The 13,017-nt window shown below is 37.8% G+C and overlaps 1 protein-coding gene and 1 long non-coding RNA gene across 5 annotated transcripts in view; one reads left to right on the forward strand and one right to left on the reverse strand.

The window, feature by feature from the left end:
• MYO1E (myosin IE) overlaps window positions 1-13,017 on the forward strand; it is a 112,333-nt gene that overhangs the window by 84,883 nt on the left and 14,433 nt on the right. For all 4 annotated transcript variants that reach the window (XR_011741007.1, XM_071813864.1, XM_071813865.1 and 1 more), the window contains exons 18-22: window positions 3,402-3,500; window positions 7,179-7,323; window positions 11,244-11,358; window positions 12,043-12,212; window positions 12,634-12,779. Coding sequence is in view for 3 of the 4 variants with exons in the window: in XM_071813864.1 (XP_071669965.1) it covers window positions 3,402-3,500; window positions 7,179-7,323; window positions 11,244-11,358; window positions 12,043-12,212; window positions 12,634-12,779 (675 nt within the window). In the remaining variant the exon portion in view is untranslated. The remainder of the gene's footprint in view (window positions 1-3,401; window positions 3,501-7,178; window positions 7,324-11,243; window positions 11,359-12,042; window positions 12,213-12,633; window positions 12,780-13,017) is intronic.
• The window catches only part of LOC139828927 (uncharacterized), a 36,836-nt gene that overhangs the window by 21,000 nt on the left and 2,819 nt on the right, over window positions 1-13,017 (reverse strand). The window contains exon 2 of the long non-coding RNA XR_011741008.1: window positions 6,519-6,598. This is a non-coding gene — a long non-coding RNA (uncharacterized lncRNA). The remainder of the gene's footprint in view (window positions 1-6,518; window positions 6,599-13,017) is intronic.

Genomic DNA, 13,017 nt, shown 5'->3' on the forward strand with positions numbered 1-13,017 from the left:
CTTTGAAAAGAGCTTCTATTTAGGTAGCTAAAAAGCCAGCAGAATGTCTGTATCTGCTTTATGTATTCAAACTTACCAAAAAGTCTCTGTACCCAAGAATGCAAAAGGTTTCTTTTTCACTTGACTTTTAAGTTTCATTAGCCAGCTTTTTAAAGAGAAGTCATTAGAATATAATATCACGTGGTTATATAGACATTGAATAGATGTATAAAACATCAGCTTGGTTTCTTTCATCTGTTTTGAGGCATCTTTAAATCTTTAAGTACATGGTGCTTTCTAGCATATTCCTGTTATCTGAAAAAAAGATGCTCTTTTTTCACTGAAGTAGGTGATCAGTGTGGTATGTATACTATTTGAGGTCCTAATATAGATAACATTTTTTACTATCTACCAACTACTTTTGGTATCAGTAAAAGTGCTGATAAAGCAAGTGGTTAATTTTATCACAGTGAAACAACTGTCTGATAAAAAGCATTCCTGACCATATCAACACCACACCAGGATTCATTTCCTGCCACTTGACATGCAGATGTAGAGCACTTACAGAAGCCGCAGTTGGGACTGCACTTGGAAGTGCCCTTTGAGTCTTGGCAGTAAACACAGACCATCTTTCTCTAGCCTTTCCACCCCTGAAACTCCAACTATGCAGCACTTCATTCTCCACTGATACTGGGGACCAAAGGAGGAAAGTAAATAATCCTGGAAAAAGTATGTCTAAAACTTTTACCTGTAAGTTAAAGGGCTTTTAAAATCAACCATTTACATATTGGAAGACCAGCCTGTTGTTGTGGAAGGTGTTGCTAGGAAACCAGTGAAACAAACAAACAAACATAGTCCTGAGAAAAAGCCAGCTTTCAGGAAACCCCTTTTGGAGCAAAAATGGGCAAGGTTTCTTCTTGGTTTTCCCATAATGAGGATGATATTTGGCAAATGCAGCAGCTACTGAGAACAAATGAAATACCAAGGATTGCATACTCAAACTCAGACACAAGTAGAAGGAGTTCTTGTAATGGTAATCCTTCATCTCTCTTTAAAAATGCTGATGTTCTCTCCCATTTCAAAGAATGATTTCCCATATATTATATTGGGACTCCCCCATAGGCTACCACTGTAACAGTTAGTGACATGTCTGGGGAAAAGAAATTTGTATGACAACTGAAACTTGAGTTTAATTTTGTCATTTTGTGATTGTACTGTGAGAAAGTTTGTTGTTGAGGGAAATACAAAAACTTGAGTTTGTGATAATTTTGCTGAATGTTGGTTTAGGGCTTTTTGTTTTCTTCTGTGATCACTTAATACCGCAACAGCCAGTGTGATGGGCACACTATATCTACGCTGTGTATTAGTAGCCTGTTACTAGACAGTGAAAATGGGAAAAAAAAAACCTTCACAAAGCCTTTCTTAGTTCATGCTCACAGAAGCCATGTCACTCCAGCTTTGTACTGCCGTTGAATAATTCCATAATATTTAGCACTGAAACATAGACCTTGTGTAATATTTAAACTTTGTATAATAGCTTAGTTATTCAAAAAATTGGGGTGTTCTTGAAATGTGTTTTTGTTCAGGTCCTGGCACAGCCACTTGGACTTGTATTCAAAATTGCTGCATTAGCTGAATTCCCAGACCCTGACCTGCTTGAGGTTGATGCCTGGAAGGAGATTTTCAGTGTGCCTTTTCTCAGGAAGAAAAGGAAAAACAGAAAAATGTCTCAAATTCTCTATTGCTGGACACTAATACTGGCAGGACAGTAAGAAAGTGGGAGGAATATTGTTGCTCCAGTGCATTATTCCAGATGTGAACAGGAGGGAAAGCTATAAACAGGAAAATATATTTTTGTCCACCAACTTTCTACTGTACCAGAATTCTTGGAGTGGGTACAAAATATTCTTTATTCCCTGAACACAGCAAGATTAAAGTGTGCAGTATTTTTATTATAAGCTAAAACAGTGGTATAACTTATTTAGTAAAACATCTCTCATAACTGTTCTTTAAAAAAAGGAAATAACTAAACGGCTTTTGTCATTTGCAGCATGGGATTTCGATTTTTTCCCCTTTCTACTATGAGTCATGTGAAAAGAATGTCTCAACCAAAAAAAAAAGGAAAAAAATCAATGGGCAAACCACTTCATATTGAAATGTAACATTTCAAAATAGCTACAGAAATGACATTGAGTTAACCAAGAGTTTTTCAGGATTTGAAAAATCTTTTGTAAAAATCATGAAATAGTAAGGCTCACTTTTTTCTATTACATATAAATAAATGCTCTTTTATAAACTTGCAGAACTCAAAGTCTTAACAACTCCTGTATTTCTGATTGAAAGCTAAAGCTTCTATAATTTGCCCTCTAAAAGAACAGCAACAGAGGCCCCTGAACACCACATTTCAGTTAAAAACTGACATTGCCTCTTCCCAGCCATGACTTAGATGAGAAAAATAAGGACATGCAAAGGAAAGCTGCAGGAGCCATACATTGTTAAGGAAGTAAACTGAAATTCTTCAAATCAAAACTCTAAATATTAACTAGTAGACTAGCAGGGTATGTAAGAAGGAACATCAAATAATGTACCACAGAAGGAAGCTGCCCTTTTTTTTTTTTTTTTTTTTTTGGTGGTTGTTGTTTTTCTGCTTTGAGATTCATGTGGCCATATTTGTTCCCTTTTTAGAACCTAAATGAACATGTTTTGCATGAGGGAACTGTAATGGTGTTGGGATAAGGAAGTTTCAGTTCACACGTGCAGCAGAGTCCTCTTTGTGTGGGACTGGTACCAGCTCAGTTGGTGTTTGTAACTGAAGTATGCCATGGACAACCTTACAGGCATGCTTCAGCCAGTCTCGTGCTTGTCCACAAATCCTTCCTGTGCAGCATGGTAACGTTATGAGGAATGCTAGCTTTTCAGGAATATACTGGCCTTCTCATTCTTTGTGTAATGGAAGTGTGGCATCTGGGGCTTTCTCCAGCATCAGATTTGGTCCCTTTTCCAGAACAAACAAAAAAGAGCTGCTGTCTGCTACTGTTGATATTTGAGGTAGAACATGAAACTATTTCCTGCACCCTTAGATACCAACTATGCAGGTGTAATTGTATAGGTTGTAGTTATTTAGCCTTTTATGGGTAATAATAATAGACAAAAAATTTATACACAACTTAGTTAAGTTAAACTCTAAAAAAAATGCTAAGGTAAACTTGCTACATATATTTCAGTAATGTAGTCTACCTGCCTTTAATATTTTTCCTGCCATGCAGTGTGCATGGTAATGCCCAAGAATAGATTCATGTACCTGTGTATGAATTTTAGAACTCAATAGTCTTTAAACATTATACAGACTTTTAAGAATACCTCAATCTACAAATATGCTGAAATAAAATGGATTGTAAATCTTGCACTGTTTTTCTCTGCAGGGTAAAACATCAAGTGGAATACTTAGGTCTGAAAGAAAATATTCGAGTAAGAAGAGCTGGCTATGCCTACAGGCGGGTGTTCAAGAAGTTTTTGCAGAGGTAGGGCAATACTCCTTTTGAACTATTACAGCACAGTTGTTTACATGATGACGAGGAAAACAAGTTGCAAGTTTTGAAAGCTTCTCGTTTCCCACTTACCCTTTTTCTCCCATTTACCTTGCTCACAGTCTAGGTTACACAGAGATTTCTAAGTTCATCAAAGCTAGAGAGTTAGGGGAACTTAGAGCTGTGAGCTGTAGAGCCTGGAACCCGAGTGCCTAGCTGCTAGCCTTTGGAAAATGTTACTGCTCTTGCTCTCCCAAGGATAGAAGACAGGTAAAGAAAAACATGCCTGCCATTCAAATGTAACTAGTGACCTTAGCTTAAGTTGCTCCTTACATCCTTCCCCCCGTGTTCTGGCAGCTGGGAATGGTTACAACTTAAACCACTGCAGCTGCTCACTAAATGAAAGCAAGTCAGAGCTCTGTACCACCAATCCTTTTTTCAGTGTCTCAGGATCAGCTGCTAAGATGATTAACTATCTCCACTAGCTAATTAAATCCTCTTAAATAAGAGTAATTTCAAGATTTATACAACATTTAGATCCTGGTTTTTAGAAAATTGAGACCTACAGCTAATAAATGCCCAAGCTGGGGAATTACATGACAAATCAGATTTCGTTGGAAGTCTTTGTGTTGCATTTGAGAATATAAAACAGAAAACCCAATAAGTTGTTGCAAGGAATGGAGTATAATTAATCAGACAGCTCAGAACAAAGCCATTGATAGTACTTCATTATAATGCAGACAAAGTTCTAACCAATAGACAGACCTAAAATATCTTAAAGTGTGAACTCAATTTTAATTATGGAGCAATTTAAAATCAATTTTTCTTCACGATCTTCAAGCTCAGACATATAAACATGATATGCTTCAGGTTGCATTAGTTAACAGGGAGTGTTGCTGATGCAAAATAGCAGGTTAATAATGTGTATTAAGTCAAGCCTCCATGGTTGCTGAACACTGTTTGTGAGGGCTGTGCAGGTCTAGATATCTGCCTGAGAGGTCTGCACAAAGGAAAGCTACCTGGTACTTGTAATAGCTTTCTGTACTTTATATGTAGAGATCCATAAGCAACTGAAACCATTTGTTATGGAATTAATCCCTTTGTTTCAAATTAGTCGTCTTAAATTTAAGATTTTGTTATGAGTGAAGCTCTTCCTGCAACCTTTCCATTCACAGTTCTGTAGCATCCAGAACAAGCTGTGTTCTGACAGCCTGAGTCAGTATGAGTAGACGGGCTGAGGCATGGGATGGCCAGGAAGTGCATGCTTGGACACTTGTTTGCATTGGGAGCTCCTTGGCAGCTCCAGTAAGTGGAAGCTGAATAGACTTTTATGTACAAAATTTACATTTGCATGCAAAAAGCCACAGTCTCTGAAAAGGCCTATGTGTTTCAGAGCATAACCAGTCTGAAAGCTCAACTCCATACTCCCACATTTAGACATAGGACATAATTGCTCACTCTAAATATATAATAGGTAACTTTTGGGGGGCAGTCATGACTTGAAATTGTTTCAGAAGCATTTTAAGATCACAGTACTTGTGCCAAAATCCTGTGTAAGATCAAATTACACAAGCTTGAAAAACCTAGATATATGTATATTGACATGACCAGTTTAATGAGAAGCATGCATAAGTACATGAAACTGCTATTTCTAAACACCAGTGAAAAATGATGGAATTGTCATGTTATAAACTTGTGAAATTCTTAATTGGTGCATGTTATAGAATAACCTGTTTCTTCTGCCCTGTAGTGTTGTCACACCAGTAAAACGTATGAAGTTAGAGTTAATGGAAAAGGAGAATTTAAAATGTATTCTTATTTTGTAACCCAAGAGCTTTACTTATATTAAAAGGTCTTAAGTCATGTTTTTCCTTGTGCCCTCCTTTACAAATTATTTCCTACATCTTCTGAGCTGTAACTTGCTGAAATGTAGCATAAAATTCTGTTGTGTGGAAGGTAGCCGTTTCAAATGCTTTTCTTAACATCGGCTCCCTTACATTCAGACTTGCTTAGGCCCACCTGTACAACTATACTGCTGGCAGTATGTGGTGAACTTGCAAAAGAGGCTGTTAATTAATTAAGTTGGGAGTTACTTGAATTTACAACTCCATACTAGGTTGCATCTGTTTATGCTATAATACTGATAAATTACGTAAACATAAAAGCATACACATCAGCTGTAAACATAGTTATGTATAATATACTTCTATATTTAGCATGGTAGAAGACCTACTTTGTTACACCATCATGCATAGTACCTGAGCATTTGTTAACTAATAATAGATTTAAACATAACAGCAGCAGACCCTTTTGAATCCTACTGAATTATTCATAAGTTAGCTTTCCCTTTCATATGCTTGCTATTCAGAGTAGTTTGGTTTGTGCGATGTGTTCCTGTTAACTGTTTGCTATTTTTCTTTGTGTGGTATTGTTATTTAAGTTGCACGAAACTGTTTCTGCTTCCTGGCTGGATAACATTTTAGATATTACAAGAGCGAGTAACAAACATTCTCTTAATTCATTTTCTAACAATTCCTTGTGTGTTTTTTTGAGAAAATTTTATTAGGAACTGCTTAAATCTTCTTAAGAAACAAGAACTTTGGAATTACAACAAACTGAACGACATACTTTTTTCATTAGTTGAATAATTTTACTAAGAAGTTTGTATAACTCAAGTACACTTAAGGCATTTAAAAAAAAGTTGTCAAGAGTAAAGAACATAAAACATTTTGGGGAGAGGTTTGTCACATCTTTAGCTGTTCTCCAGTCTTATAGTCAAAGGAATCTAAATAGCTTGTGCTAGAGAGGTTACTTGTCTATTGACATGCTGAGGCTGCTAAAGCCCATCAGTGCTCCTTGGTGGGCAGTGGAACAAGGCAGCTTTGTAACTCCAGCCTGGCAGTTCCAAAAGCCCAAGTTAAGCCTGAAAAAGTGTGAAGTTTAAAAGGTACTGCAACTAAGCATCCACCTCATTTGCAAGGCTTAAAGAGAATGAGACAGAAGACTACTCACCTCTTCCTGTCAAAGACATGGTATTATAGCTCCTTCCTGCCTCCTTCCCTTGCCCCTGGTGTGCTTGGTTCTGGTGTTCCCTGCAGGTAGCACAAACATCACTGTATGTTTTCCTTGTACCAGAGGGCAAGCCAAAGGCTTTCTGTGATAAAGCCAAGAATGGCTCCTTGCTAAACGCAGAGCAGCTGCTGAACAGGTGGGTTAGGAGCATGAGCTGCCCACTTGCTTGGAAACACAAAAGGCCTTTGTAAGAGTTAAGTCAGAGAGAAAAGGATTAAGTGGGAAGTTGGCCACATTTAGGAATGAGTCTCAAATACCAAGTGTGCAGGTACTTAAATCTGGACCATAAGTCATTGCTAGTAAATAACCTTGCCCTGAACTTAAGGAGGTGACGGCAGAACTTTCTGTAATTAACTACTGCAGTTTCCAAATAGTAACTTAGCATCTGGCAACTCCTGGACACTGTTGCCCTTCTCATTGCAGTTGTTTGGTCTTGCTAAACAAGTAATATCTTAATACTGTGCATCTTCCCACACTCCAAGCTTCTGTAAGTCCCACCAGAACTGTCAGCCTTCCCACCAGGTTAATACTGACTTAGATTCAGTGGTATTCTGCTGCTGTTTGGTGTCAGGTTTTAATCTCTTCTCCTTGGTGTTTAAGGTATGCCATTCTGACCAAAGCAACCTGGCCTTCCTGGAAAGGAGAAGAGAAACAAGGAGTTCTCCACCTGCTTCAGTCAGTCAACATGGATCCTGACCAGTACCAGCTTGGGAAATCTAAAGTTTTCATCAAAGCTCCAGAGTCTGTAAGTGTGGCAGAATGTGAGTCTTCAAATATGAAACTGTTTTGCTGAAATAAAAGGCCTGCCCATGCAGAAGTTGAGCATGTTATCTGCTAAGGTGGGAGAGGCATAAGAATCTAAGTCAAGCTGGGCAGCTATGTCATGTGCCTCAAGGCTGTACAGGGATTCTAGGCACTGTTCTAATGCGCACAGTATAGAAGGACCCTGCATGATTTTGATACTAATACAAGGAGCATTAAATGCATAAGAAGAGAAGATGGGATATGAAGGTGCTTTGGTGTCAGGTTGCACATTGTGACATTCCATCAGAGCATCTGTCATATGAAGGAATATTATGGCATGAAAATCTATGACCATTAGCCCAAGAAAACAGGTGCTCTTCTCAGTGCAAGAACTACTGATGAAAATAGAATAGTCCTCAGTTACAGTAAGGATGTGTTATGTATCATTCAGTAAATCAATGTTCCAGAATGACCACAACTTGAAATCCTGTTCAAAGAGAATGTTAGGGAGGCATCATCAGGCTGGTTTTATCCTGTGGCTGATAAAGTGCACAAAATCTGTTGGAAAATAGATTTCTTATAGCACTACTGAGGAAAATTGTCAAGGAAAAAAACTATGCTCTGCTCACCACCATGTATTCCTTGTTTATCAGAAGCAATGGGGCTCAGTTTGTGTAGCATACCTTGCAGTTGAGCATTAGGTAGTTTCTTGGTGCTTTACCTGAAGTTACATCTCAAAATAAAAGCAGAACACTTGTATTGCTATAATTTTCTTTTCCAGAAACGTATTTTTTGCTCTGTGTAACAACAGTAATTCAGGCAATGATACTGCTGTGCCCAATCACATGGTAAGATCTCTGTGAAAAAGATAATACTTCTCCAAATCATCATATTCTACCATAAATAGGGTAAGATAGTATCATCTCTGTTCAGGAATAGTGGGACTCTATATTCCTGCCATCTAAGAGACATGTTTACATAACAAAGCATTTAGCATTCAAGATGTTATTAGAATACTTAAGTGCATGTTGCCAGAGCAGGAAATTCAGGAATAGGATTAATCCTACTTAGTCATTGCAAGTGGCACTGTAGCTAGCCAGTTGTGAGGAAGTGTGAGCTTTATCTGCTTTCCTCTGTAGCACAGGCCACGATTTATTTCCTAAGATTATTGAGGAGGTTTTTCTTACAAAGTCAGTGCAATAGACTTGGACAGCAGTGGATGTCTTTGATACCTCTTCTTATGACGTGACAGTTGTGATTTTTAGTCCTTTTACTGATGACCTCAAGTTTATTAGAGGGTGGTGGCAGGTACACATTCGGTCAAATATCTATTTGAATTAATACAGGCAATTTAGTTGCTTGCCAGGACAAGAGACCAGCACATGTAAGTTAAGCAACATCTTCCAGACTTGTGTTCATTATCTTACACTGTAGCAAACCTGATTTTCTTGTTTTTGCTGTGAAATAATTTTGCATCCCTGCCATTCGTTGCAGTTAGTTATGAACCAAATGCAATCTCAGTTTGGGAGATACACAGTTAAGGGAAGACACCAAAATATTTTTTGTGTGGTGGCTGTTTTCTCCATGTTATGCTACTTTACGGATAAATCCAAGTTTTTAAAGTATTTTCGTTTTCATTTTTATGTAATAAATCATATAAGGAACTATCTTCCTTTCCTGGCTGCTGACGTACCCTAAGCCTGGTATGTTTGCCCCTTCAGCAGCCATATCTTCACAAGTGGGTGGGTCTGATCCTGGTTGTTTTGTTCTGTTGTTTGTGAAATGAAATAATTTGCTAGTGTCTGTCTTCCGTTTAATAGCCAAGTGCTCACATAGGCTTGATGGATCTAGTTTCCCTTCACTCTGAAGTAGCCAAGATGTTAATATTCTGTACCTCAAAATCAGGCACTACTAGGTCATTTCCAAGAAGATGACACTGTTTTTCAATGGATGCATCTTCCCATTCTAATGCATTTTTGTAGAATTAAGTCTTTGTAGATGTATATGCCATTTAATGGCATATCTGTGAGTTTTACTGAAGGGCAGTTCTGCCATTTAAGACGTGAGGTTGACTGGCAATAGTAAAACTTTTTTGGGTTGCATTTTACTTTAATTCAAATCTATGCTTTCAATTACTGTTTAAATTTTATTTAAAAAAATATTTTCTGAAAAGCCCTGAAATCCTTTTTTAAACAAGTACTAAAAATAGTCTGGGCCTTTTTCATTTTAAGTTGAAAAATCTTCTGTGAACTAGATATTCTAAAGCTCTATTTATATCTTTTAGTATCAAAGACAATCATCTCTCATATTACTAAAGTACTGCCTAGGGTTATATTACTTTTGAGAAAAATAATTTTTTAGGTGATAAAAGTTGTTATTTCTGCCACCAAAGAGAGCACCTGTTGTGGTTGATCAGATGAAAAATACTTGATTTGCTCAGAAGTGTGGGGGAGGCTTCAATACTTATTTTAGAAAAGCATTTATTATATTTTATAACTTATGAACCATATTTTCACTCAGTGTTTTCATTGAACTTCCTTAATTGTGACCTTGAACTGCAGGTGACAGACTATTTTTGCATTGAGATTTTGCAATTAGCATTATTGTTAGAGAAACAAATGACAGGTGTTGATGAGAGACAGCATCAATATTGTTAGTGTAGCCTGAACTGCACGAGGGTTTTGATCATGGCCCTGCTGAAGCTGAGGAAGCTTTGCATCAATGCCCTGTCTATATTTTTGGTGTGGTTTTTTGTTCTTGTTTTAATAAGTTGCCTCAAAATGGAGAGTTGCCAACTGTGAAATAAGGTCTTACGGGTGGCAGAAAGAAGGCTTCATTATTTGCATTTCCATCAAACACCTGAATAAATAACTCTGTACAAGAGCAAGTGAGATTCTGTGGAAATGGGTTGCACTAGATTAAGTTTTCTTTTTAAGATCAATACGAACAACAGTATTTTTCTAACTTTGCATTGTTTAAAGCAGCAAATTAAAATAAAAAGGATCCCAAGGTTCAGGTTTGCTTCTTGAACCTGAACCTGTTTTTTACTAATTTTGTATTTGTTGAAAATATTGCTTCTAGTTTAACACACACAGGGAAATATTGTCAGGTCAGTGGCCTGATGTAGTACTGTAAAAGTTAGCCAAATGCTTGTGCTTCTAATGAGACAAGAAAACATTTAACTAAACTTGAAGTATGTAAAGGGCTACAGTGAAATATGTGGTATCCTAAAATAATTATGAAGTTGTTCTAATGCATTAATTTTACATATGTTTTAGTGGGACCTGGGAAGTTCTCAAAAGTGGGGATGCACCTTCCATTTCAGTTTTGCTAAATCAGCATTTTCTCTTGAATTCTGACAACATTTTAGACCCAAAAAATCTTATTGTGTCATTCTGAAATATAAGATCATAGTTGTAAATGCTGCAGCTAGCCAACAAACCTCACTGCTGGCAAAGAATGGAGCCAGTGGACGCGAGTATGAAATTCAGAGAGTGAAGAAAGTTGCGTGTGAATACAGTGCATTATGTTCCACATTGCACAGATTCGCATAGACACAGTAACATTCTGACAAGAGAAGTGTGAATTTTGGAGAATGTGAAGATGGAGGCCAGGTGGATGCCCAGTGGAGAACCTTGAGTTGCACCAACAGAACATGTCAGAGAGAATCCTTATTCCTCTTCCTTCATCATTTGGTATCAATATCAATGGGTAGACTGGTAAGAGTCAGAACCACTTAAGCATCAGATGTTTCTTCCAGAAAAGGCTACCTTAACGTTCTGTTTCCAGATCCCACAGTTGGGTACAGGCACCAGCTTGGATTTAGAGTGAAAGGCACTGGAAAGTTGTTGAAAGTAAAAATGGCTTTTTCCTGAAATTTTCATGTAAAATGTTTGACCATCCTACTCTCTCTTTGTACAGCTGTTTTTGTTAGAAGAGATGAGAGAGAGGAAGTATGATGGGTATGCCAGGGCCATCCAGAAGGCATGGAGGAAGTATGTGGCCAGGAAAAAATACGTACAGATGAGAGAAGAAGGTAGGTCATAACTTCTGATGACAGGTATTTCACAGATGGTTCCAGGAACGGAAAGTGCCACAAGAGATGAAGGAAATATCCCCCTCTCTATAGAGCAAACCATTGCATTGCAGATGACTGTCTAGGAATGACTGCAAGTTGTTGGAGCCCTAAGGTGCCAGCGATGAGGCTGGCTGCTCTGCATGCAGGGCTTTCTAGGACTTCCCAGTGTTTTGCTCTCAAAACAAAGCCAGACTCAGTAGGACAGATCAGTGATGTTCCAGGGAAGTGAAAAAGGAAAAGTCTTCCACAGTTATACAGGACCTATAAATGGTTTATAGATTATATAAATCAATCCAAGGCCTGTAATGCTTAGTTGCATATGTGACCTGGGTTATGTGAATGAACAGCATTCTGGGTTTGGAAGAGTTAATCTTTAGTTTCCAGCAATGAGTGAGAAATTCCTTAGTTCCAGAAGTCCTTGTAATTCATCAGAACTGCCAAGCTTGCCATCAGTGTATTTCGCTAGGAATGGATTTAATAATCACATGGGTCCTTAGTAGCGGTGTTTTTTCCGTATTATAGACGATTTGATTATCACTTCTTCCCAAGAAGTTCTGCTTGAAAGAGTTATCTCTTTCAGATCATCAGTTTAGAAAATGTAGTTAATAGTATTAATAATTTTTTTTTGTTGTTGTATTTAAGCGTCAGATCTATTGCTTAACAAGAAAGAGAGAAGACGGAACAGCATTAACAGGAATTTTGTGGGAGATTACATAGGGATGGAGGACCGTCCAGAGCTACGCCAGTTTGTGGGCAAACGGGAGAAGATCGATTTTGCAGACACTGTAACTAAATATGATAGACGGTTTAAGGTAGGTTTAAGAGCAACAGGCACTAATGATTCTGCTAGGGAGTTAGAGATGTCTTTATCATCTAGGATACCAGCTTGAAAAAAGTGTATTTTTCCCAAAAGACTTTCAGGGAAGAAGTTACATACATCCTTGTGGTTGGAACATTGCTATTGTCAAACCTGTTGTCCCAGGATGAAGGTTTTATGGGACTTGCTGGGCAGAAAGCTACATTAGTTAGGAAATGCAGAACAAAGCTGCTTTTCTGTCCTGTGCAATCTGACTCTGAGGTCATGTGATTAATCACATCAAGATTCTTTCCACTCGAACCAAACATTTGTATTGCAACAAGTCGTAGTACATTATATACCTTTGGAACAGCATCATAACATTAGCGCATTGATTTCTATGTAGCTATGTATTTTCAAACAATTTTGTGTTGCAGAGTGTGAAGCGAGATCTTGTCCTCACTCCGAAGTGCATATACCTGATAGGGCGTGAAAAGATAAAGCAGGGTCCAGAGAAAGGCCAAGTGAAGGAAGTCTTAAAGCGAAGGATGGAAGTGGAGAGAATTCTTTCTGTTTCTCTAAGGTCAGTACCTTGAAAATATCTTTCCATTGACAGAGAAATTTGCGTAGGATGGGGGAAAGGAGCTGATTGATGAAAGGTGAATTTCTTAAGCTATATTAATTGAATGATGTAAACAGAGAAAGCTGAAGCCTTATTTTCACTCCCAGCCCTAATAAGTGTGTTATAGCAATAGATGTTTATGTTTGTAGCCAACACACATTTTCTTACTAGTTGTTAAAACCTTTCTCTCGTACTGGGT

Source organism: Patagioenas fasciata, chromosome 12 (genome assembly GCF_037038585.1).
Source record: "Patagioenas fasciata isolate bPatFas1 chromosome 12, bPatFas1.hap1, whole genome shotgun sequence".
Lineage (NCBI taxonomy): Eukaryota > Metazoa > Chordata > Aves > Columbiformes > Columbidae > Patagioenas > Patagioenas fasciata.